This window comes from Molothrus ater, chromosome 5, assembly GCF_012460135.2.
Source record: "Molothrus ater isolate BHLD 08-10-18 breed brown headed cowbird chromosome 5, BPBGC_Mater_1.1, whole genome shotgun sequence".
Classification (NCBI taxonomy): domain Eukaryota; kingdom Metazoa; phylum Chordata; class Aves; order Passeriformes; family Icteridae; genus Molothrus; species Molothrus ater.
Genome location: NC_050482.2, coordinates 53,282,942 through 53,310,076, shown reverse-complemented (window position 1 = coordinate 53,310,076; position 27,135 = coordinate 53,282,942). Strand labels below are relative to the sequence as shown.

General features: G+C 39.6%; 1 protein-coding gene across 2 annotated transcripts in view; it reads left to right on the top strand.

The window, feature by feature from the left end:
- Positions 1-27,135, top strand: part of RFX4 (regulatory factor X4) — an 87,670-nt gene that overhangs the window by 32,419 nt on the left and 28,116 nt on the right. For both annotated transcript variants that reach the window (XM_036401428.2, XM_036401426.2), the window contains exons 5-11: positions 11,868-11,929; positions 16,612-16,825; positions 17,685-17,762; positions 19,565-19,728; positions 21,702-21,802; positions 23,615-23,673; positions 25,147-25,291. In XM_036401428.2, the coding sequence (XP_036257321.1) occupies positions 11,868-11,929; positions 16,612-16,825; positions 17,685-17,762; positions 19,565-19,728; positions 21,702-21,802; positions 23,615-23,673; positions 25,147-25,291 (823 nt within the window). The remainder of the gene's footprint in view (positions 1-11,867; positions 11,930-16,611; positions 16,826-17,684; positions 17,763-19,564; positions 19,729-21,701; positions 21,803-23,614; positions 23,674-25,146; positions 25,292-27,135) is intronic.

Sequence of the window (27,135 nt, the reverse complement as noted above, 5' to 3'; positions counted from 1 at the left end):
CCAGCCTATCACCCCTGATGGTGATATGGTACAAAAAATTGGCAGTTAAAATTGAATTGGAATTTCAGTACAAGCCAGTGTAAATGTATCTGCATTATGACCTGCACTGCTTAAACAAATGTATAATTTTTAAAAACAGAAGGGTAAAATTGAGTTCTGGAGCATGTCTGTGCTGTTTTTGTAAGCATAATATGGAGATCCTTGAATTAAAGATCTCAGATGATGTGGCAAATTCACATGGTAGAGTACAATGCCTCCAGATATGAAAGTCCAGAAAACATCTAGCTGCTTTTTGTGTGCACTGCAGGTACAGGCTGCCAAGCTATCTAAGTTATCTTCTCACTGTGATTCCTTGTGCTTCCCTTTCCAATCCTGCTCTAGTAAGAGCCCCTCTGGTTAACTCCAGATTCACAGTGGAGATGCACTCCTAGCGCAGACATAGCTGTGCATCATCTGGGTGTGAGCAGCAAAACTCTACACTGGTAGCAGATGTTAATAGCTGGCTAAAGGGTTACATAAAGTTTTTATTTTGGATTTGCTGGTCAGGTGATATTTTCCTCTCAGTGAAACACAGGATAATATTTAAAACTGAAATTCTACCATAAAATGTGTCACAAGACTTTAAAACCTGTAGACTGAAAAAAACAAAGTGTAGAGTTTGCCACTGTTTTTGAAATGCTTGCAAGCATGAATCTGAAGCCCATTGTCCTGCAAGCTGTTCTCTTTTAGTGTTTGCAACATTTGTTCTATAGAATTTCTGGGTATTCAAAGAAAGAAAAATGTTTCTAGGGTAAGTGCCGGTGTAAAGAGTGGGTGAAGGATGTATTTAATGAGGTGACATTTTCTATAGTGCATCTTTAGGTCAGGCAGTTTGGAAAGGAAAATAAAGTGTACTGTGTTGTAACATTACCATGTTTGTTGTGTCTTGAAGACCTGCATAACTCAGTAGATGATTTTGTGTCAGGTTTCTGTTTAAATACTGCAGAACTGTGAATAAAGTTGTTCATTGTACACATTATTGCTACCAAGTGATAAGTATAGTGGCAACATGTAATTTAGGAACAGTGAAAATAAGAAACAGATTTCACGCAGGCTCACACATTTGGAACATGGCTCAAGTTTACACAATGCTACTTCTGCTGCTGCTAAAAACTTCTGTAAATTGTAAGGTGTAAATATTCCAGAATTTTTCCACCAGAACATAAATTTATCAGGATTGTCACAATTTATCAGTATGTGGCAGTTCTGTTATCCTGTTTAATACTTTATACCCCTTCTCTCCTGCCTCTCATACATAGACCTGTTCATTGGTAGGAGTCTCTTGACATAGCAGGACAGGTACTATGGTTTCCATCAAAAAATCACAGCATTCCAATGTGGTTTTCATGTGCTGTGGTCCAAGTATTTTCCTCTCTGTTGCAAAAGAGTTCTGTAGCAGTGTTGCATGAAAGTTTTTACCTTTTTTGTGGAGAGGAAGGAAGCCCTACACAATCATCACGGTACTGTTTCACACTAGTACTTTGGGTGGCCATAACTTCTGCATCTGGGAACTGGCAATTCTCCACTGGTATGTCCAGGAACTTCAGACAGCTGGGGGAAAATACTAAAGTGAAACCAGCTTCTCCATCTGCAGAACCTGAGCAGACCCCACTGATTCTTTCCAGCCTGTTCCTGCTAACAAAATGTACTGCACAGGTATAAAAATCTGCAAGGCACATCTGCATTCTCTCAGTATCTTGCAGTCAGCTTCTCCTTTGGAGCATGTACATGTATGAAGTTTTAGCCAACATTGGTTATCATATGACTTAAATTACCATATTGGCAAGGTGAGTTGCAAAAATGCCTTGGAGGCAGTTGAAGCAGTGAAGTGAAATAGGTGCTATTTAAGGCATTCTGCACTTAGCTGCTGCAACAGAGACCCTGGACACGTTTGTCCTCATTGGGAAACATCGGGAGCCCTGCAGCTGTCATTTCCTCCAGAGAAAGGAGCTAGTTGTTCTGTGAAATTGTAGACAGTTTGCCTTTCAGTATACCACATTGAATTTATGATTCATCTCCAAACTTTAGCTCTGCAGGCAATGTTAAATATTAAGGCTTTTTCTTTAACAAATGGATAGTTTTTAGAAAGAGGTGTCGAGTTCAGCACATTAAAACAAAGTGTAATAAGTAACAGTGTTTTCTGTTAAACCTCTAGGACATGGGCTGGACCTCAGACACTTGGTAATATTGCACTAATAAAACCAAAATTTATCTGGGGAGTAGAGAGATTAACAGAGAGACAGTAATACAGACTGTTTTCTGAGGAAACCAAGCTAATAGCAATTAAAGGAACAAGAAGAACAAAGAACAGAAATACTGTATAAATAAATACCTTTTATAAAGCAACCTAAGCCACACAAAGAATATATAAAGTCATGAATGCTCTATTATGGCTATTAATGGGATATTAATATCATATTTCTCACATGAAAAAGGGAGCTGTAACTTTGTGAGTCGAGATTTTAGTGTTTTACTCAGTCATTTAACATGCAAAAATTTCAGGCAGTTTTTTCTATACCAGCATTTGCCAATCTGCTATGCTGCCTAGTCTGTCATTACAGTACTTTTTATTGTATGCTAATGACAGGACCTAGTATTCTCTTATATACCTTGACTAAATAGTAATTAGAGAGAGCCCAGCAATTTAGTAGTTACAGCTCAGCATCAGGTGTGGAGTCCACTGTTAAACTCCTGCTCTTACTGTAGACAGCCAAATATTATATTTTGATTCCGTGCAAAAGTGAGGCAGAAAAAGTAAAAAGGTTCCATGGAACCAGTGAGAAGACAGGGAGGTACAGCGAGGCAGGGCAGGTGTGTCCCTGAGTTATTAACAATTAAATGTTGCATATGAGAACAAGCTCTCTCACAGTGAACGTGTTCAGACTGTGAATTAGTCTGCAGGCAGGAGGAGTGAAAGCCCTTTTGCTGAGGTCACTTAAAAAGGATGGCAGCCTTGTGCCCCTCAGCCCTGTGCTGTCAATGCCTCAGGCTCTGCTCCAGGACCTTGGGGCTCTGGAGAGCAGTTTAACGTGTTTCCAGCTGAAAGTTCTGCCCCTGCCTGCTGCAGGGAAAGTTGTGTAGATGTATGCTTGTTTTGGGTTTTATCTGAGCAACATGTTAATATAAAATGCTGGTGATTATTAACACACTATGCAAAGAGTTCTTACTGGGTTTAATTGCAAAAACTACATCATTCTTAATAAGGGCCTTCACTGAATCAAAAAAAACCAGGAATGTTTTGAGCATTTTCAAAGCCCTCAGCAGGTACGGTGTAGGGGTGGGTGCCATAAGGCTTCTCCTGGCTCTACCATTGCTCCCAGCTGCTAGCTGCATTGGCAATTCTTTGAGCTTCTCTTTCACTTTTATCTCCAACACTGATTTTTGTTCTTGTTTCTTTTGTGACCCTGTATGTACCCTGGTTTTTAGTCAGGACCCTCGAAGATGTAATCTTCCTCAACTGCAGCGATCTGTCCCATCCTCCGTGTCCTCAGTTCATTGCTTTAATTTACTGGGCAGTGCTAATTCCCCTGCCGTGCCCTGTTACATCTCTCCCCCAGAACACTGAGAGACTTGTGAAATCGCTTTGCATCCTCATGAAGCTGAGCTCTTCCCAACTCCCATGTGCCCCCTGGAGGATAAATACTTTCCTCTTCTGATTTCTTTTTTTTCTTTTCTTTTCTTTTGGGGCTTTCCTGGCGTGTCTTTTGAGAAGCAATAACAAACTAATATTTGAAAAGGAAAACAATGGTTGGTGACACTTCTCAGGGTGATTTCCCTCCATCTGAGGTCCCTTTACATCATTTTGGCATCTTAAAGAGGTTTAACATGGATGCATGCTCTCACAAATTTTGTTGCTCTGACTGGCTTTGCTGTAAGTGAAAATTACATTCCAGTGAATGTATTTCACTAGATAATGGGCAAAGTCCACAATAGACTTGTAATATTGGTTAGGAAAGAACCTTTTTTCCCCAGTAGTTTACTTTGCTCCAGTGAGGTACAAGCTGTACCAGCCAGACTCCTTTTTCATGATGATGCACTGTGTCTATGCCCAGAAGTTTTGCTTTCAGGACTGTTCCTCCAAGCATGACTAGGATAAATAAGTTTTACAGTTTCTTGCTGTTATACTATAATATTTTAAAGTTTGAAAAGGGCAGAAAAGACCTTTATTGAATCTTCTCTGGTAATGACATTGTGATGTGATTGCATTCTGATTTGTCTTTGTATTGAAATGCACATATCAGGAAATTGTCTGCTGTTGTTCATAAGGAGATGCTTCTTCTGAGGATGTGTTTATTTCTTTATTCTCAATTTGCTCTTAAGTAGCCTCAATAGTAACTGGTATAGCAAAGCCACATTTACTCTTAGTGCTCTCTTGTTGCAGTGTGTTTTGTTAAGTTATTAGGTTGGTTTGTTCCAATCCCCTTCTGTCTGAAAATGGTTCTGCCCCAGTTCTCCCTTCCCGCCTTTGGAGCTGTCTGTATTCCTGGCTCCACCTCAGCCAACAATGTATCCCCTAAACTCCGCCCTGGTTTTCCTGGAAACCCTTGTATCTTTTCTTCTGACCCCTCCCCAGTGCCCCGCCAATCACTCTCACTCCCCACCCTTACTGCTAGAATGTTCCAGCAGGGGAGTTCGATGGTTGGCTGAGGAACCAGGGCCCCTCCCCAGAATGTTTGCTGTTGGTGTTACCCACGTGTCAATCCCTTGGAGCCCACTCCCCACTGCACCCCCATTGGCCCAATGCCTGGCACCTCCCTACCCTTAAAACTTGCTGTCACCCCCTCCCCCCATCTTCTCCTGTTGGTCCTTCCGGGATTCATTAAAGCCTGGATTAAGCCACAGTTGGAGTCTGCCATCTTCTTTCCGCTGGTTGCAGCCTTTACTAGACTCCGTCCTGCACAAGGTGTGCCTACAGCCGCAAGCTGGGCACTGCCTTAGGCGCTATCCCGAAGCCAGCTCTCGGGAGAAGTGCCCCCTCGTGCTGCTAGCAGTGCTGGAGCTAGCCGGACGCTGACAATTGAGAGCCACTGCTGCACTCTCTTCTGATGGCTTAAAACAACACTTGCTCTATTATGAGCAATTTCTACAAAACTGAATACAAAAACAGAACTGAGGAAAAATACCAATGAAAATGTGAGGATGTAGTTTCTCTTATTGCACTGAATGAGTCTGTCACTGCTATCTGAGCAGTCCCCAGTTTCCCTTCATCCCTTTTGAACAGCTAGGATTCCTGACTGAAGAACAGTTACCACCAGTATGAGTTTTCTTCCCAATTCTGAATCTTCTTGGCCAAGATCCTCTGATGAGACCATAATAACACAAGTCCTGCAGAAGCAAGCAGTCATGCTGGTGTGGGCCATGGTGATCCTGCAGAATAGCTGTAAAAGGCTTTGCTCCCTTGGCTCTACTTAGCTGATTCTTGTACTGTTGCAGGTTGCTGACCACTGCCTTTTTCTTCTTGAGCTTAGGGAGTAAGAAAACCAGCGAGGACACCTCAGTTTCTCTGGAGTGACTGTTGCTTTCTCAATACCCTACAGCAATGGGACTTTTAGTGTTTTGGCCACTTCAAGCATCTGGCTTCCAGTTAGGCCTTAAGCATGGATTGGCCCCTGGGCTGCTTTACCTCATGCCTTGTCAACACGTCCCAGAGGCTGTGCTTACAGCTCAGGGTCTGCCAGAGTGCAGGGATCCTGGCGCTCAGCCTTTTCCCACAGATAGGCTGGGTGATGGCAGGCCCTGAGCTGGCACCAGTACAGAGCAGGGTGAGTTGTGCAGGGTTTTAGATCTGCTTGGCTTCAGCAAGTCAGCACCAAAAGTGGCTGCAGCTCAGCTAAGGATCTGAGGCAGAGCACTCAGTGTTTGCAGCTTTGTTGGGGCGCAGTAATCTGTTTGATCATGCCTTAGGCTGAATTCTATCTGGCCAGAGGAACTGCTGAAGGAGGATATTGTTTTACGTAGATGAATTTGAGAAGCGGTCTTGCAAGCTCCATTGCAGTGTCCAGTTCACTTGGAGTTCCTCACAGAATCTAATCTCCATAGCAAGCAGAGTTGGGCACAGACATTAGACAAAAGGCAAGAAGGTTTTTCTGCCTTGCTTTGCAGTGTCAGTTGAGCCATATCAGTGCTAGAAACAAGTTCTTATCCTAGAGTTAGACCATGCCCTATTCCAAAACTTAGGAAGGTAAGTGGAGAGAAATGGGAAGGTTATTGAATCTTGACAGACAACAGATCTGCCACCAAGAGTACTGAGCCTGTACACTACAGCCTTCCCTCCTGGCCATGCAATTAAACATGCAAGGGGGTAGAGAAGGTATAGACACAGTCATGCCTGTTCTCCTTTTGTTTACACAGTTTGGTGGATTTGAGAGACAGAAATGGAATTTCAGGCTACTTTGATTATGCTCTTTCCTATCAATGGATGTTTCTCGGTGCAAATTTCCTTGACCATTTCCTCAAGACAATATGATGCTGAATCAGCCCCAAGCCATTTTCAGCCAAAAGGAACCTCTTTACACAGGTGTTAATAATAACACCTGTCTCAGAGGAGGATTTTGAAAAGCACTAAAGCTGATGGGGAAACCCTGGAAAGACCCAGCAGGAACAGTACTGGGTCAAAGATGAATGAACCAAAGACCCTTTCCCTTAAAAGACTGAGGACATCAGTATTGCTTGTGTTTCATAGCAGTGAGAATAAGGAGAGCATAGCTCTGTGAGAATGTAGCTATGTTTGTTATCACTGACTTTTTGCTGCTGCCATGGCAAAGAATATTAAGACTGAAACACCACAATAGAAGTTAGTAAATAAACACATATCTTCTATGCCTCACTTCACAAAAGAAAAGCATGCTGTCTAGATATGGAACCTGAAACCTGAATTGAGAGAAGCAGAACTGGGCCCTCTTATGAAGAATTGTTATGGGAGGAAAGAGAATTTATTCCATGGTATGTAGAATCTCTCTAGAATCTCACTGAGCTAGGGAGTGCAGAGCCTGGAATCTACTTCTCATTCTGGCAGTGTGAAATTGCTGGATTGCCAGCTAATTTGATCCTTCTTCTCTGCTTTGGGAAGTTCTACAAGCAAGGCTAGAATTATGTCAAATAGAAAGGAATATGAGTAATGAAGAATAACATCCCTCTAGATCAGGTGCATCATGCCTTTTGAAAAGCAGAAATTTAAAACATTCTAGTGGAAAGACTTTTAAAAGCCATCCTCTACCTGTTGCCCCAGAGTAAAATTTAATATTTTGGCAAAGGAGGGAGGAAAAGGGTTATTTCAGAAATTTCCAGACATCTCTGGTTTCTTCCGTCCTTGCTTGCATGAAGACAGACACATAAGATGCTTTATAAGATTTCTTTTCCCTGATTTGCTTTGACATATCATAGATGATTTTAGATGCAATAATTAGGAAGCATAGAGTTCACAGTTTGGTAGTGAATGCAATGAGGAGTGATGGGTGACAGCGTGGTGGTGAAAGCAGAATGTCCATGCCCATGGCAGAGTGTTTGGAATAAGAAGAACTTAGAGGTCCCTCCCAACTCAAGCCATTCTTTGATTCTGGAATTCCTCATTTAAACGCTGATATTATCTGCTTGTGTTATAATATTACAGTACCGGAGATGTGGCGAGAGAGGCAGTGACAGAAATGATCGCTGGCAGTAATGAGGTTGAAAGAATGCACCCTTGCAGCCATTTGTGGGTAACAGAACAGCTCCTGCAGTTAGCAGTGCCTAAAATTAATAAATTGTGCAGACTCTATTACAGACGCTTTTTTACAGGATCTTTTTTAGTTGTTGCTCATAAAGTTTTCTGTGTTTTACATGCATGCTCAAGAAACCCATTTAATTTTATTGCCTTAAGAATAACCAAAGATACAAGTAACTAGATATTTAATTCAAGTTTATTCAGACACGTCTGCTATGTTGAAAAAGCTGAAGTGGGATAAAAATCATGTTATCTCCCCATGTGATCGACCTGCACAGATATTCCAAAAACCATTTGTCAGGATTGTCTGAAGCAATGGTCAACAAATGCTGACCTGGATATACTAGTCCTCTGAAAAAAGTGTAAACTATATATATGTTGTTTTATAATGTAATGACTTTATTTTATGTATGCAGTAAGCACTCACCAGAAGATAAAGTGATGCCTTGTGAAGGCTGACCTAGAACAGAGACTAGACAGAGCGAAAGAATAAAGTAGGTATTTATTAAGAGGCCTCAGATAGATCCACCTTGGGCAGCACAACCCCAAAATGGCCACAAAATGGACGACAGGTCACAGGTTCTCACACTTTTGTAAGTTTTGGTCCATTAGCATATTGGAGCTAATTTTCCAATTGCAGTTTTAGCCCATGAAGTCCCATCCTTCTTGTTTTCTATCTTCGGTCCACTGTTGTTTATGCTCTTGGGCCTGAGATCTGGATAGGCTGTCCTTGGGTCCCCAGAGAAGGAATTTTTTTGCTACCTATTCTGTGGAGAAAGCTTACTGTCCCCTAATATGAAGCCTAGACTTACACTCTAAAGCAGAATAAAATCTGAAAAATATAAAAGCTAAAACCTGAGGCATCAAAGCAGTTCTTCATGATATTGCTTTTAATCAAGAAAGGCATAGAAGATCTTTGGTAGGCAGAAGGCAAGATCATGTCTTAAGCAGAGTACAGAGAAAAGAGAGGGAGAATACATTGAAGTTCAGTAACTGAGAAAGAAATTGCAGGAACTTTTTTTTCCCTGAGGCTAACATAGTAGGGACAGAAGCTATTTCCATGTGAAATTCCTGGTCTACATGTGTTTCAAAACCAAAAATCAGGTAGCTTAAAATAAGACCCAAAAGTCGAAATTGCCATGTGACTTAGGTAAAATTTAATTTGGAAAATGTAAAACCTATACCTTTTTACTCAGCAGTTTTTACTGGGCAGCTGGAATTATGGTCACTTTGGAGAAGTGTGAGACGAAATTTTAGCTCCACTGAAGGACAATGTTAGAAGATCTGTTCACTCTGAAATTGCTTTGGATACCACCCATGAGATCTTTTTACCACTGTTACTGTTGAGAAGCCAGAACTGCTGTGAGAACAGGGACTTTCCATTGAGAAAGTAGCTCAGACTGCGTGGTCTGGTCTTGATTCATTTGCTTGTGCAAACCTCACTACGGTGATGGGAGGAAAATGATCCAACTTAGTTTTCAGATCCAAACCTCGATTGTCATGTCTGGCAATTAGAACCCACTTCCCTCCCCACACAACTGTAAAGTTAACACATTTTGTCTCTAGATCTTTAAAAGCTAATAAACATTAAACCAAAAATGACATATTTGTGCAGTGATTTTTCAGGTTGACAATGATATAAATTTTTTAAAAACTCCATATTTGGTTCTCTGGTTTTTCCACTGATTTCAGCACACAGTGAACTCCACTTTGTCCTGCCTGATTTCCTCTCCCCTTTCAGAGTAATCTTCCTGCCTTTACCAGTATCATTGCACAGAGATTTGCGTAAGCATAGCTGAATATAAACATTTATATGAACAGAGAGTTCTTTTAGTACCTGACTTGTTTTATTTCAAACACAGACATTAATAACCATGCATGTATGTACAAGCACCTAGGTGTAAGCATACCATTTTATATATGCAGCATTAGATAAAATAGTCCTGGCTCTTTTTCCAAAGCTTTGCTTGATTATTCTTTTTTTGGGTTTTTTTTGTAAATTACTGGGAAATTGTGTTTTAAGTGACGCATACTTTTAAAATACATTCTGAGAGGTGTATTTATTTCAAATGTGCTGGTTTTGAAAAGCAAACAAAGAAAAGAAAAAGGGATCATCTGATCAGCTACTTCATTATTATTCTGTTTTCCTGATCACCTCTGCCGTGGTATGTAGAAATTGGCTGATTTATTTAAATCCCAGTAACTCCCACAGCATATGGTTCATAAAGTAGCATTTACAGTTTGCATTGTAACACTTCACTGCTGCTAGAAAGACTTGAAAGTAATACGGTTTGATGCTGTTCCTAGAGGAAAAATAGAGTAAAACTATCTCTAATATTAAATTAACTGCTGTAAGAGCTGCTTTTGGAGAGAGAGAGATGGTATTTTCTGAATGACAACTGACACAAAAATCTCCCCCCAAAAACCAATCAAAAAACTAACACAACCAGTCTTTAAAAAATCCCCTAGCCCAAAAAAAAAAACATCCTCAGAAAGTAGTTCTTCAACACTGCCTTTTTTCCCACAGCCTTGTGGAGCCCCCAACCCTGTCTGCAGAAAATGAAAGAGAGAGGGGTGGGATTAATGTGTAATTAAAGGGAATTTGGAAGGCTGAGATGTTGCGGAATGTTAGATCAGTAGCTGGAACAGCATGTGGTGTTCTTTAGGCAGGCTTCATTGAATCCATACAAAAAAAGAAAGAAGGGCTGCTTGCCTGTCTGCTCATTTATCAAGCAGCTAGGCTGAACTTTCACAGCTCCACAAAAGTGTTTTACTGTTTGCTGAAGTTTTGCTTCAGAAATTAAAACTGAACAACCCAGCGACTCTGAGTCTTTGCTGCATTTTTGACATCAGCCACCTTGTGCAAAGCTCTTGGAAACCAACACAGGTCAATTTTTATGTGATGCTAAGGGAAGATGGTTGTACCTTTGCTAAAACCCCCCAAAAAGTACTGAAGAAACGGTCGAATATGTGACATTGTAATGTCTATATTTATATAGCACCTTTTGATCTAAATACATGTTCCAAAGCTTTCAGTCATCAGTCAGGATTAAATATTTATCAGGGAGGCAAAATGGGTAATGGAGAAAAAAAATCTATATTATTTAATCAATTTTAATTGACTATATTCCTAGTTGAACAGTTATATTCCATCTTGCAGGCTTGTTTTCCTTTAATATTAGTTGGTGTTACCCCCCCAAAGAGGAAGCATTTAGTGATTTATGTAACAAAAACACAATTAAAATGGATTACAGATTTTAAAAGGAAGGAACTCCTTTGCAAGTAAATCTTCAAGGCTTACTGCACTTTTTGTTGCATGACTGTTCTGGCAGAAGACTTTTCCTACTACGGCAGACCCCAGTGAGAATCTGGTTTAATCCTTGGAGGTGCTGAGCACCAATCCTTTCCAGCAACAACAGCAAAGCTTTTTCATCAGGATTAGCCTGGTTGATAGAGTCTCTGGTGACTTAAGGCAAAATCTACATTCATTGATTTATTTCCTTAAATGCAACTGGCCCTGAAGAAGTTTTGGTTGCAGTAGCAACATTCTTTTAATGTTTGCTGACACACTAGAGTTTGGATTCTTGATGACATCCTGCTGTTTCTGAGATCCGCTTGTTTTCCATAGATGATGAATTGATTATGGGGTATCTTTACCAATGCCATGATGAGTTTTCCTTGGTAGAGGTGATGCCCCTCTCAAAAACTGAAACCTTTTTAGAGAATCATATTTTAGAACAAGAAGTGTTTAGTGGCTGGTTTGTGAAGATCTGTAGAGAACTTTGTTGATCCTGCAAAGTGACATAAGTAGTAGGCCAATTCTAATTACAGTGCTCCTTAGTTAAGAGGCAGAACTGATCTTATATTTTAAAGGTAATATGTTCTATTCCAGTAACTTCTGAAAGTATTTAAATTAATGGTAGTTAATGAAATTACAGTGAAGTTTAAAATATTTTCCCCCCTTTCAGAATAAATCAAGAGCTTTATTTCTGATTTCTCCAACCACATATTTTGTAGACATCACAGTACAGTTTTTCTACTTTTTTGTCTTAAAAGTCCATATTAATTTAAGCATTAGTAAGTGTGTGTTTCCATTTGTCTTAATATCAGTTCTATCTATTTGCAGATAATAAGACAACAGTTTCCACAACTAACAACAAGAAGACTCGGAACAAGAGGCCAATCAAAGTAAGCAGTGTATGGTATTATTATCATCTCTCACAGGGCCCCATCTGGCTCTGGCTTTTCTGAATGGGGAATGAGAACAGGCACTAATTTGTGCAGTTGGGAACTTAAAAGCAACTTTGGAGGTTCTATTGTAGTCTTTACATTATCTTATAGATTCAGCAGTGATCCTGCAAAGGTGGTCATTTTACAGATTTGATTAGCAGTATTTTTCATATTGCTTTTCATCTCAACTCACTTTACACAACAAAAATGACATTCACACTCAGGAGTAATGGAGCCACTGTTGGAGGCTGGGAAATAACATCAGGTTAGCATCACGTTTCAGGCTAGAGAACAAGTGTCAGAATGCTCTTTAAAACTTACGAAGAACATGCATTGATCTGAACTGAAACTGCTCACAAACCTGTATTTAACCACCATTTTTTCCATGTAATGAAATCCAACATACCTTTAGGTGACTAAAGAATTAACTTATTGCCTTGCCCAAAAGATAGTATTTTCTGAAAACAGTTCATCCTAATTCCAGATTGAGAAACTGATTCAGAATTTAGAATGGGGTTTCTGGGATATTTGACTTTTTCCAATTGTTGATAAGTTGTGATTCTACCAATTCATGTAGAGGATACAGCAATGTTTTTACACTTTTTTCTGCTTGTGGACTCCAAGAAATTTTTCCAGGGGAGCTTTGAATCTTTTTGTAGCAAGCATAAGGCCCCTCACATAATAAAATCTGCTTTTCTCATTAGCTTTCACAGAATCCTACAGAGTAGCAAAATTGTAGTGTCTATAGATCACAAGTGAAAAACTATAGAAGGGGAAATGAAAATGTGAAATGATGTGTTTGAAAAATTTTGTGGGTAAAGCTTCTCTTGCAAAATAAAGCCTATAAAACACAATATGGCTAAATGCTGAGAATTAAATATGCTATTAGGATGGAGCTTACATACTAAAGCTAGAATGACTTGCTCTTTAAAGAAAAAAGAAACTAAGATGCTAAAAGAAATGCCATTGAAGACAAATTTACTGTGCTCTTCTACTAACTGGTCCATGCAAAGCAGTATTTCTTTGATAGGACAAAATGTTCTTCCCCCCAGCTTGATATTTCCTTAGTTTTTATAACTAAGATTTCTTTTTCTAGAGCAGACATATTTAAGCAGCTAATTGAAATTTCATTTTGGTAATGGTCCCAAATGGAAATTCAGAGTTGCCATAACACCACTCATCAAAGCCACCAGAAATCTCTCAGGTGGAAATTCTGAGCTAGCCTAAAAGCACACTAGGAAAGCAAGATAGGACCATAGTAAGAGAGTCAGGATTTTGTACTGAATATAAGTTTTGTGAAGACAGAGTGAAAGTGTTTACAAGATGCATTGTGGACGCATTCATATGAGTACCTTCTATTGGCCATCAAATCATCCTGGCATCAGCTGCAACTTTTGTTACTTGTCCTTACATTTAATGGAAGGAGTGAGCACTGCTCTATTTCCAAACCAGAACTCCTCCCACGCCAGGAGTCTCTCAGAGGGCAAGACACTCTTCATCTGCTGACTAGGGGTGTCTTGCAACTCCAAAAGCTGTCTCTTTACTCTCACCGAGACTTAATATTTCTTGCACAATTTCCCTGTAACCTGCCCACCTGTCAGAGCAGCTTTCAGGTCACATACTCCTTTCACGCCATTTGTGCAATGGTTCTGCCCCCTGTCTAGCAAATAGGGGTTTCTGTCATGCACACAGAGACTACCTGTGTGCTATATTTTAAGATAAAATACTCTCCTTGGTAGATTCAGCACAGCTGTAACTGAGCTCTGGTTTTGTTTTCAGAAACATCTGACTGCATTCCAGTTAAGTGTTACGTAAAGAAATTACTTTAGGCATTAACACTTCAGTCCCTTTATCACCAACTGTGCTGACCAATTGCTTCCAGTATTATTTTCGTTCCACTTCCCTGCTACTGCCAAAGGGAATACAGTCATAGAAGTGGTTAAGATTATCTGACTTCACACTGTTCTGCCTTCAGTCGTTTTATAGCACAGCTGCCTTGGAACATTACTAAGTTCAGAGCTGCGTTGGTGGTGCTCATCAGTTGAGAGCTTTCTGTTTTGCAGCTGGTTTATTGATGTGAGCATGCAGATGCAGCTGGTCTCTGTCACACTGAGCTTAGAAACAGTTCCACCACAGGTGAGCCGTGAGAAGGTAGCTGAACATAAAAGCCAATTTCTTCCTGTATTGTAGTCTGAAACTCTTCAATTTGGTACACAAGGAGTGAGTGGAAGCTACACGATGTGAATGGAATTTTGCTTCTTTCTTTAAAGGAATGCTGTATATAAGAGATCAATGAGGGTAAAAAGTATTTCACTTTAACACAAAAATAATTCTGTTGTCTGCATATTATTCTTCTACATATCAAACTTTCAAGCCCTGTTTATTGAACTAAGTTGAAGGGGTTTTTTTCTGATAGGAATAATAATTCCTATATAAATTCCAATAAATAATTGGAAAATAATCTGTGTAAACTACTCCAGTGAATTTTTGCACTTTGGGATAGTAAAATTAATGAAAAAAGAAGCTATGTAGAAAAATTTTGGAGTTAATTTTGCTGCTGCTGTCTGTGTGATTTTAAACTCCATGGAAACCTCTTTTATGCAGTTTACTACCAAGTGAAATACACCACGAATTAAACACTGCACAGTGAAATTCTACTACATTTTCCAGGCTTGCTTTTTTTTTTTTTTTCTTCACTGATTTAAGACAAAACTTGATACAGGACTGACCCCTATTTAAAGTTTAAATTATGTTTAAATTAATTGAAGTTTAAATTATACAAGCCTTTCAGTCCCACTTGCTCTTTTTTCCTCTTCCTGCCCTTCCCTGAGCAATTTGTGCTGCTGGCTCCCCAGAGCATTTCCTTTTTGGTTCCCCTACCCCAGATGTAGCACATAGGCCGTGTGTGACTTTTATGGCCCTTATGTGCAGTGCTCACCTGGCAGCTGCCACGGACCAAACTGGGCACTTAAACCAAGAGCTGGAGGTGTTACCCTTCAAGCTAAAAAGAAAAAAAAAAAAAGCCAAACATCTACAGCTGGTGTTGTAACCCTTTGCCATTAGTTACCTGTAAGAGGTTAGGAACATTCTGGAGCCTGGTTTCTTGTACGGAATGCATGTTTTGACCTAAGTGCTGATGGGAAAATTTGGAGCCAATACTGTTGCTTTCTCAGGTATTGAAGCTAGGAAGTTCCATTCATACCATGTCAGTGGAATGTTTTAAGAAATGTCACTTGGATATTCAATGTTGAGTTCAAGATAGTTTTTATTTTTAATGGAAAGTAGGGAATGTCCTCAGTAGGTATGGCCAGGAAACATGTACAAGAAATTTCCTACATCACCCCAGGCCTCCTCTCAGCCCATGTCTGCTGATAGAAGAGTTTGGGCTTCCAGCTCTTTGCCACTATTTTCTGTTGGCAATTATGACATGCATGGATCTGTGGGTGAGTGACTGTGAGCAGAAAAGTAAAAGTCACCAGTTAGTTTAAGGTACCATCACTTACATGCTACTCTTTAATTAATTTCATTGATGACCTTTGTAGAACTGCCTCAAGTGAATTTGTGTCTGAATGAACAGATTTGGTGTCAGCACTCTGAAATAGTAACTGACTGAAGAGTCAAAGAAGCATCCAGAGATGGAAATTTCTTGTGCCATGATAGTGGGATCCAGAGGACAGAGTCTCATGATGATATGATAGGCTATAAGGAGAGAAGTGGAGGATCACTGAAAAATCTGTGTAGGATTTGGCTGAAGCAAAAGTATACTAGCAAAGCAACCTTGTGCTGCATTTTGTAATAACAACTAATTTAGTTGATGGGTTGGATGCCTGCAGCTGAGAAACTGAAATAAAAGTTAGGAAATTACAGGAGACTAAGATGAAATCTCTGCTGCTTTGATGCAAGAATTTTGCTTGATAAACAGTGCTTTCACCAGCACCTCTAATAAAGCTGAGTGGTAGCACAAACTTGTCCCACAAGGCCACCGATCTGTTTCCGTAGCACAGCCACACTGTAATTCCTAGAGTGGCCTCACAGACAGAGTTAGTGCTGTGTCCTATCTCTCACTGATCAAAGCCCAGTGCTTGATGCTAGGGTATGAAGCAAATAATTGGAACAAGCCTTTCCCCCCCTCTTTTTTTTTGAAAATTGAAGTGTTTTCAATTTTTGAAACATTTCTGATCAACTTGTTTGCAATAAAGACTTGTGCTTTTCAGGGACCAAACCAACCCTCAACAGCCTGAGAATCAGGGAGCTGAAATAACAACAGAAGGGCTGGTTCACAGGGTCTGTAGCTCTGCTTATTGCTCTACTAATGGAGCAGCTGCACAGCAGAGCTCTGCCAACAAGTAGCATTAGGATCCTTTTTTTTTTTTACTAAGAAGTTAAAAAAGTGGAAGTACATAATTTTCCTGCCCTATAACAGAGTCATCTTATTTTTACCATAAAGAATGGAAATTGGAAGGTCAGTATATTACCACAGTGTTCTGCTGCTGAATCAATGCTTGTTAATAATGTATAAACTATTGCTCGGTCTTTTTTGCTGTAGAAATCATTTGCATTATCAGTTTCCCTTGCCTCTATATATTTTTCTTTAATTTTCAGACAATCTGCTTTATAAAATATGCATTTCTATGTATCAGGTACCATTATTATGGGATTGCAGTGAAAGAAAACTCCCAGTATTATGATGTGATGTATTCTAAAAAAGGAGCAGCCTGGGTCAACGAGACGGGAAAAAAAGAAGTAACCAAACAGACAGTAGCGTATTCACCACGATCCAAACTGGGAACATTGCTGCCCGAGTTTCCAAATGTCAAAGATCTAAATCTGCCAGCCAGTCTGCCGGAGGAGAAGGTAACACTTTGGAAATCTTTTCTCAGCTTGTCTTGGTTTCTTTTTTCCCCCTGCTCTGGATGAAAGCTTTGTCTAATATATAAAGACTTAAAACAGGAGTAAGTTTAATAATGCCTTGATTTGATTTATGGGAGGCTGAAGTACTTAATTTAATAGAAAGAAATATCTTCCCTTAAAAAGGGGAGCTAACACTATCAGCTGTACAATATTTTTAACACCCATGTACGTTTTTTAAAAAGTTACATTACATACAGCAGGGCAACTTTTAAAATTATATGATGTTTGAGGGCAACTTTTAAAATATTGAGGGCAGCCCTCTAATCTGTGAACACACTTGATGGCAAACTGACAAACAGTTCTAATGCTTTCTTGAGTAGAGAGGGACTTAGTGAATTTCTCCTTCTAGAGTAGAAATTCAGAGAATCCTATTTGCACATATGACAAAAATGTTCTGGCTCCTCTTGGCTGAGCTTACTATGTTTCTGGTTCTATTCACATGTGTAGTATCAATGTGAAGTGGACAAAAGAAAAGGGTTTTTTAGATCTTTATGTCCTAATTAGGGCCACATTCTCGTCTTTGATCTCACTGAGGCTTTTTGCTCCTCTTACATTTGAAGAATCCTATTGACAGAAAAATCCACGAATTCAAAGGGAGAATTTACTTTTGAGAAGAAAACTCATCTTACAGCTAATCTAAATACAATTTAACTGATTTCATTATTTTTGCAGTTGCACATCGATAAGATAAGGAAAAAAACTTGCTTTTTCTGTGCTCTGTGTTCTGGTATTTTAAAAGAGGATTTCTTAAAGCAGAATGATTTTTTGTGTGTCTCCTTCATTCTCCTTCATTCTTTTTCAGGTTTCTACCTTTATTATGATGTATAGGACTCACTGTCAGAGGATACTAGACACTGTAATAAGAGCAAACTTTGATGAGGTATGGTTAGAAACTGCAGTTGCAGTTTAATGATCCATAAGGTATCAATGGATTTGAAACCTCATTTTGTATGTTATATTACAGACTTAGGGGTTTGTGGTGCTCAGTGCTTTTCAGGAGCAAGGAAAATGGCTGTACTTGAGTATCTAACATGTGACTGATAGGACTAAATCTCACTGGGTGAGTTGGAGGAACAAAGGCAATGAGAATGTTTTTGCCCCCTGTTCTCCAGCAGGATTAAGGTAGATAATATCCCCTTACAAGATGTTGGACAATCCAGTTCTTACAACTCAAGAAGTGTGTCCACCACAACTTTTCGAAGCTTTTGTTGGGACTGAGCTGTCTGAAGGAATTCCTCTCTGTGCTCAGCAGTGCCAGGGCAGGTGTCACAGCAACAACAGTGGGCTCTGCTGGTCTGTTAACAGCAATGCAGAGCTGTGGGGAGATTACAGCCTCCCAGATATCCCAGAGAGCCGTAGCTGAAGTCTCCAGTTGCTCTGTTGTACTGCAGTGCAACTAGGAGTATACACACTGCTCATCAGTGAACACCGTCTCTTAGAGATGTTTCAGGCGTGTACCTGTTGATACCTCACTGAATTTGAGGGATTGCTAGCAGTGCACACAGACAGCTCTATAATTAGAGCTGAAAAATAAAATGTTACTGGAATGCAAGCAGGTTTATATTACATGAGAATACGGCTTCTTATCTAGGATAACAAATCTGGCCATAGAGATACTGAGGACCTGATTAAAATATGATATTCAGATCCTGGAGAAAAAAAAAAAATGGGTCTTTCAACTCTCTCTTCTGAACAATGAGAGAAAATTCCTTGCTTTTCTTCTTTAATTCTCACATTCTTTTGGTTTAAATCTAGTTTTGCACCACTGTACTAAGTCTAGAATTTTCCATGTGAGAAAAATACTTGACACATTCCAGACATTTAGGTGGATGAGTCTCAGAATAGTTTCTTAATAGCAAGATGCTGTATTTTATTAGTTTTATCACGATCTCTGGTAGGGAAGGGGCTGAGCAGCAACAATATATAAATGGCAAATACTCTTTGCTACACATGGTGTGGTTGCTTACTTCACTACAGCGTGTGTGCAGAAAGTTATAATTCGTGAGTGCTGGTGTTCTGACCCCTATGGAACTGATCATATCATTCTCTGAATAACACCTTTATAGCCTACATTCAAATTTTCAGAGGTATATTTTGCTGTGTCTGAAATCTCTCCCCTATTTTGGGGTTTTTTTTTTGCATTTTGCCACTTTTTCTCCACTTTCCTTCATAGTGGAGGAAAGATAAAATCCAAAAAGTGTAGTGTTTCTTTCCAAAGCAAAGTCAGAAAATGGTATATTGACCCTTGTAAGCCATTTGTTATCCTCTTCTCCCTCCCTCCCTCCCTCCCTCCACCAAGGCCTAGATTGCATTCCTTTGTACACAGGGACAGAGTGCAAAGACAGAGAAAAAGGCTTGACATGTGGAAGCCAAAGAGCTAAACTCATCAGCCACTGATGGAAGCTAAAAATCCAGTGATTTCCATGGGTGTCTCTACTGCAGTGACACAAAGACTCCCTGTCACCAGCACTGAGTGCCTCCGCACCTTTTGGTTGATTGTCCCATTTTGTGCTGCGTTACAGTACAAGCCTGTGTAGTTAAGGAACATGCCTTGTCTGTGTTGCACCCCCTTAGCCCACCTCTAAAACAAAAGCTGTGTAAGCATGATCATTTAAAGAGAATGGTATTTGTGGACTTTGATTATTTTAATTTTACCATTCCTGCTTCTTCTCGTGATTGCAGGTTCAAAGTTTTCTTCTGCACTTTTGGCAAGGGATGCCTCCTCATATGCTGCCTGTACTGGGTTCTTCAACTGTAGTCAATATAGTGGGAGTTTGTGACTCAATTCTGTACAAGGCAATTTCTGGAGTTTTGATGCCAACAGTACTGCAAGCCTTACCTGACAGGTAATTGACCCCCTCTAACTCAGCTGTCTTTGTTACATTCCTTTTCTTCAAGAATGACACCAATTCTCAGAGAGCTGCTTGCTGCCATCCGTTTTCTGACTTTAAATCACAGTGTCATTTGAAAGGAGTTCATGAGCTTACATGTTCCTGAAAGGATGTTCAGATTTTAACAAGACTTGTATTATGAAAGACTTGGAGGGTTGAGGGTTTTTATGTAATGAAGGATACCACCTACTTTTTGGTTTCTTAATGTTCAGCTAAACCCAAACCGAATTGACTATTCCAATCCATGTAGTAGATTTCAGCTGGTCTCCTCCTACCTGAAGTTCATGTGAGTCCAAGAATTCTTGTTCATAGAGGTAAAGCAGGAAAGAGCAATCCACAGCAAAAGTGTAATCACTGAGTGTAGTCAACATGTTTCCCCCTCTGGTTTTACTTGTGTGCTCATCAGGAAGCCATCTTTTTCTAAATAGTCTTGTACACCTTTAATATTATTTGACTGATGTGTTCTTGACATGGAGTAATTTAAGAATATTGCTTGAGGAGTTTTTTAATTGGTACTGTGTGTTTAGCCCTTAAGATTTTAAAGTTTCTCTAATCAAGGAAAATGTTTTCACAATGTTGTTCTGCTCTTCTATGTGCATTTCATGACTGCTAAAGTGAAAGTATTTTACACAAGACATCTGCTATAAGCATAGGCTGTTCTTGATAAGACATGTACATTTTTACAGGCTTTGCCCCTCACCCCCCCAAATCTATTTCATTGGAAGGATTAAACAGAACAGCAGTCCTTTTCTCAAGCTGCTTAGTTCTTTCATAGCAAATAAGGAGAGACTTGAGTGTGAATATAGACTTTTGTAATGCATATAAAGGGCCAGATTGTGGCTATTAAGCCATAGCCTGCACTGGAGGGGGTGAAGAAGGGTCTCATTGCAATGGAAGCTCCTGAAGGAAATCTTGCTGACTCAACCAGAATCCTCTGAGATACTTCCTGGGAACACATTCTGTCTATCCAGAAAAGGCACTTTTTAGTGAGCCCAGCAGTTGTCATCCATCCCCTGTTCTCTTTGGGTGTTTCTGTGGAGCAAAGCAGGCTGATGGCCATGTTTATTTTACTATCTTGCTGTCCATGCGGTGTGCTAGGAGTACAAACAGAAAAAGCTTCTTGGTTGAAAGGGCAAAGTTCCTTGTATCTTTTCTCTCTCATTTGTGCATTTCTAACATTGCTACAGGCAATGCAGCTTTGTCTGTCAGAGCCAACTCTTAGGATCCTCTGCACAACACTCTGCAACTGTTCCTGGGAACTGTCATTTTTTACTGAGGATTCCAATGAGAAGGGCAGAATGAGCTGCCTACCAAGTTTAATAGGAAATGATGGAACCATCAAGAAATGGTAGCAAGAAAGAAGAGAGACATTTCACTTGTCTGGGAAAGTTCCAGTCCTGTGAAGGGCTAAGCAGGCAGGTCCTGCTCTACCTCCAGTTCCCCCCCTTGTGTGGGCTTGGCCTGAAAATTCCTCCCCACCACCATCATCTCTCACTAACTGGCTCTGGCCTGCAGCAGAATTGCTTGTTGCTCCACTTGAATATCCCCTTGTACATGTGTAGAGATGTGGGCATAACTGAGCTGAAATCTAAGCTTTGATTTATTGTCTTCTTTAAACAGTTGTGAATTCATATTTGTGGAGAGTGGCAGGGAATGATTTTATTTAAAATAAAAATACTGTTTGTAAGTATCAAAGCAATTTCTGAACAGAGATGGGAGGTTTTGACCATGGTGATAAATTTTGCCTTTCTTGCAAAAGTTGTCAGAAGTTTCAGAAATTTTTCTTCATGCCTACAAACCAAAATATATTAGCAACTCTGCATAATAATGAGTTGTAAATAAATGACTCATGGTCTTCCCACGATCACAGCTTTTATAGTGCAATGCACAGAGTAAACACGGTGTGATGTTGTGATTTCTTTTTTCAGTTTGACGCAGGTGATCCGAAAGTTTGCAAAGCAACTGGATGAGTGGCTGAAGGTAGCTCTCCATGATTTACCAGAAAACCTACGAAATATCAAATTTGAGTGTATGTATTACTCAATCTCTCTCCTGTTAATCTGGGAAGGATAATGTTTATTGATCACAAATTAATTGGAAGTGAGACTAGTGTTCTTTTAGGAATTAAAACCTGTCATCATTATAAATCTTGCATTCACTTAGAATCTCCACTTGTTAATGAGAACCAATCTCATTTAGTGAAATGAGGCACCACTCAAAATGAGAAATTCTTTTCCTTTCTTGTGGATTCTGATAAGAAATTAATTTTGTTGATAGTAAGCAAACATTAAGGATGATATTAGGCAAAGAAAATTATTAAACAAACCCTTAGGCTAGCAGAATTTGAATACAGCTTGAGGCCCTTGCTCAAAAAAGTGCCAGAGTTAGAAATGAAGGAGATCAAATTACCCTGTCACCACAGGAAAGGGCACTAGTCCTTTTCAAACGTGCTTTGTAGATGCCTGCAGTGCACATCACCTATTGATAAAGCCTGCTTTATTTCACAGCTCTCAATTCTTTGCCTTTCATGAGCACTAAATTCCACACCACAAAGTTAAAGGGGAAAAAAAAAAAAACTAATTTAGGAGAAGGATTAACTATTTTGATCAGCGTGGAAAATTAGGTGAATATGTTACTGAGAACAGTCAGGATGGAAGTTGGAACAACTAATTTCAGGGTGTTTTGAACTGTTTACTAATTTGTTTTAAAAATTAAACGAAGTCTGAACTGCAGATATGCTTTACATCTTTTTTCAGTTCAAAAATATCAAGAATCTTCAACAGCAAAATCTTTGCCAGTCTTACAGGCAGACAGAAAGGGATGGACAGTGCACTCTCTAATCATTCTCAATCCACATTTTTAACTGCCTTTATGCATAGAATGGAGGGAAAGCTTACTCTGTGACCACATATAACATCTCTTTGGATAGATCTGCAAATATAGTCCTTTTGATATAAGAAAAATACTTATACTTATGTGCACCCTGCCTTTTGCATGAGACTTTGTTGCTTCTGCAACTGTTTCCTCCTCATCAGAATTTGTGATAAGGTACACAGCCAGTGGAGGTACTGACACAAAGAACTGCAAGCTTTGGTCATTTTTGCACTTCCAAAGACACTGATTTCAGACAAAGAAATGCACACTATAACATTTTAAAAGCTTATTTTCCAAGAATAGGAAATATCTTAATACAAGGTCCATACCACTTGCAAACAACGAGCTAAACTGGGAAAGAGGACAAGTACCTCCTGGACCATTTCAGCCCATAATGTATTAGTATGTCATGCAAATTGTTTTCAGAAACTTTGATCAAATTCGACCTGAAACTGGATCAGAGTTTAGCCCCTACCAGTCCAGTCAAAAGACTCCTCCAAAACTTAATTGCATGAAGATTTAGCAACCTTTTCTCATTTCCACATATAGCGTAGCTATTGTTATTTTATGTGCACTTATTCTTGCACCAACAATTTTCTTTCTGTTAAATAGTTCTTTCTGTTCTCTAGCTCCTTTGTGTAGCAAGAGAAAATTTGCTATGCTGAACAAGCAAAACTTTTCCATGGTCCTCTGTTTCTCTTGTCATGTCATTATTCACAGCATCTATAAATAATTGCTTGTAATATGCCCCAGTAAAATTGATTGAGCATCCAGATTTAAGGGTTTAGGTCAAGGTTTAAATTAAGTTAAAGCCGGGCTAGCTGAGTGCATTTCATGTAGCCACAATTTTGTATAGAAAACTGGATGTATATTTTTTTTGTTGTTGTTCTTGTATAATTTAATACTTTCTGAAGTAATTATCCTTATTTAGCACAGTATGTAAATAAGTGTCTCTTCTTTCCTGCAGTGTCCAGAAGATTCTCACAAATACTACGGCGACAGACATCACTAAATCATCTCTGCCAAGTAAGTATTTCAATTACCCAGGTTTGATGAATGCCCTTTTTACTGACTTTTCAAATAATTTTATGAGTTGACAGGTTGGACTTTATTCAGAGGAGGAGATCACATTAGCAGTTCGTCTCCAGCTTTTCTAGACAACTGGCAACCCCTGATCACTAAATTCAGCAGGGTACTTTCATGAAACAAAATTATTATTTGATTTGAAGAGATGGTTCATTTCCAGGAAATAAATGAGAGACATTCCATTGATTTCAGAGCTGCTTGTATTAGGCCAGTTACAAAGCAAGAAAAATTTCTACATGCCCAACAATACATTCCAAGTCTAATTGTATGTCATAAATGAAATGCAAATTAGTAAAAGGGGAAACAGCTTAACTGGGTTTTAAATAGACTTGTTCTTGTAACCACAGCAAGTGAATATAGAAGCTGCTCCAAAGTGTTTGGTTCTCCCCAGTTTACGTCAGAATAAACTGTAAAAAGTCACAAAGCCAAATTCTGTGTAGTATAAAAAGGGAGAGACTGCATTGAATTAATTAATGTTTCATGCATTTATTGAAGGGGATACATTTTTTCCCCTGTCCCCTAAAAGCTCCACTTTTGGAAGGTGTATCCAAAACCCCAGGTTAACCCTGTGAGGGGTGAAGCCCACAAAAAGAAGTTCTAGGGAAATAAAAAAGACTCCTGCAAGGAATTTTTGGAGGTTTCTTCTGCCATTATTTTAGTGGTGGAGACAGAGATACTTGAGCTACCTTTCCCCAAATACCATAGATCATCACTGCACCCTGGAGGTCCATAGCCATTCAGAGGAAATCAAGATAAAGAAACCACAACCTTCTGCATAAAACCTGGGATCAAATCTCTTAAGTGAAGAACTCTTCAAGTGCATCACTCCCTTGGGGAAGCTGATAACCTTGCATCTCTGCTTAACTTGCAGAGATCTGTGTATATGACCATGGCCTTGTGTCACTTCCTTTACTCTGTCCATCCTCCTCATTACAAGCAGCAGGTCCCTGTCTCAACCAGCCAAACACGGACCTGATGAGGAGATCTCATAACCTTTTAATGTGGCTGAGGGAAGAATGAGAGTCTTCACAGACTGGGAGAGGGGAGGGTGCAAACCTGAATGGGGTTTGTTTGGTATTGATTTGATTTTTTTTGTTCTGAAGCTTGAAATGAAAACCAGCAGAGCTGTTAGAGATTGAGGGGTCTAGCAATGGCAGCATCAGATTAGTGTTGCTCATTAGAGTTTGTGGTAGATGCAGTCAAAATACTTGCAGTTGATTAAAGCAGGCAAAATGACTGAAGAGTTCTCTTGTTAGAGGGCCCTGTAATATCCATAAGACATCAATTTGGTGGGTGGGGGTCCATGAGGAGAATCAACTTAGTGAGCCCAGCTAAGGAAGCATAAAAGGGGATAAAGTCTATTTTTTAACCTAATAAAGCATGAACTAATGAATAGATTGGATTGGATTACAGGCATCAAGAACAGTGATCCACAGTGCAGACATCACATTTCAAATGCTGGAGGACTGGAGGAATGTGGATCTGAATAGCATTACCAAACAAACCCTCTATACTATGGAGGACTCACGGGAGGAACACAGAAAGCTCATCATACAATGTAAGAGCAGAATCTTCAATTAAAGCCAGGTGAACTTGGCTTCCTGCTGCAAAGCTCAGATAAAGTAGGATTTTCAGCCATTGGTTTGCTTGGAGGCTTAAGATAAATATAGAGGCATTTACCAAAATGTGAGGCAAATCTCTTATGTTTTGGGGCAAAGATCTGGGCACCGTTCCTTGATGCATTCCTTTCTAGTACCCAGAACAGACAATGGCACAAAACTAGCACCCAAATTCAGGAGGATTTTTTCCATGAAGCTGAGCTTCATGGAAAGCTTCACTAAATCTATGAGTTAACCATTGAAGGTGTGAATCCAATCTTTCCTGCTGTAGAATTGCAGGAGAATTGTCTTTTGAATGACTTTAACACTTAAGTGTCTGTGTATTTGAGTCCCTTGTAAACTTGTTTATAAAAAGCTCCTTTTTACACAACGTTTTCATAATCAAGAGCATTTGGTGGGATATGCTTTTGCCCTGAACTGTTATGACTAAATAGAAGTCCCATATCAGATAAGCTCATTGGATAATTTAGCTTCTGTCTAATATAGTGAAGGGTATGGACTTGAAAATGACTTTGGAGATATTGGCAAATTGGTTTTACAATTAAAGGCCTTTTGCAAATACAAGATATTCCTTTCATCCTGCAGCAAGTGTTACATAGTTATAAGATCAGGTGTAACCCGAAGCACACTGAGTTTTGTTATTTTGAGGCAACAGAGCTTTGTCTTTAACATCCTTCACATAACCTCACTTCCTGTGAACCCACCTGTTGTATTGCCATCTCTCTCCTGAGGAGGACCAGTCATCTTTTACCCAGAATCTGCCTGAACAGGGCACAATCCAGGCAACCACTTGCGGGAGCCCAGCAAGGGTAGGTTTGGTAGTGAGGTAACTCTTTCAGGGAGTAGCTAGGAAGACAAGGGGTGACACCTTCACATGTACCCTGGACCCTATGAGGTTGACTTTGGCAGTCATCACAGTGTGTTAACACTTGAATTCTTCTCCTTTGTTCAGGGATGGGCCTTGCATTCTCTGCTAGCTCTGTTTTCTGGGAGAGGTTCTTGGTATTCTTTCCTCTCTCTCTTAACCCTTGATTCATTTCATAGCCCTCTTCCCTTTTGAGGAGATAGGAGCTCGACATGGCAGCAAAGGAGGTAGCAGGAAGTGAGACTGAAGTCCAGAAGCTGAGTAAATCCTTCTGTCATCTGTTAAGTTTTCAAGATCTATCCAGCATCCTACCACTGGCAAAAAAAAGTTTTCAAAGTTATACTCCCTAGTAGCAGCAACATTTTTTGCTGCCATTCAGAACATCCTTAATGTTTAAGGTATCTTCTTGCATATGTGGTATTAGTGTAATAAAGCCAAACAGAATTTTCCTCAATGTTGTTGGATTTGTGCAAGTTTTTCTAGGCCTATATAGTCCAATAAGACGTTATTCAGAAATGGTAAGCTAATATCTCATAAGATGGGATGCCAATGAGGTGTTCAGATACATATCTGAGAATATTCCAGAACTTAGATTTTTTTCCCCCATGTTTGTTGTTTATTCTACTTGACCAAAGATTTTTTTCACTATGCCTTGTATGACTTATATGGCAGCAATTTAAGGCCTATTTTCATACTCTTGTTACTAATAATCAAGGAAGTACAATTTCAGCTACTATAACAAGAGAAAAAAACCCCAGGTTTATAAGCCTATAAACAAACTGATGGAGAAACAGAGAAAAATCACTGGGTATAAGAGAACCTCTTCCCTGTTCTGCTGGACTACCTAACTCTGACATGATTTCTGCTTTATTCCCTCATTCTTAGATCCTGTTGAGGTATTTTTAACAATCACTAAAG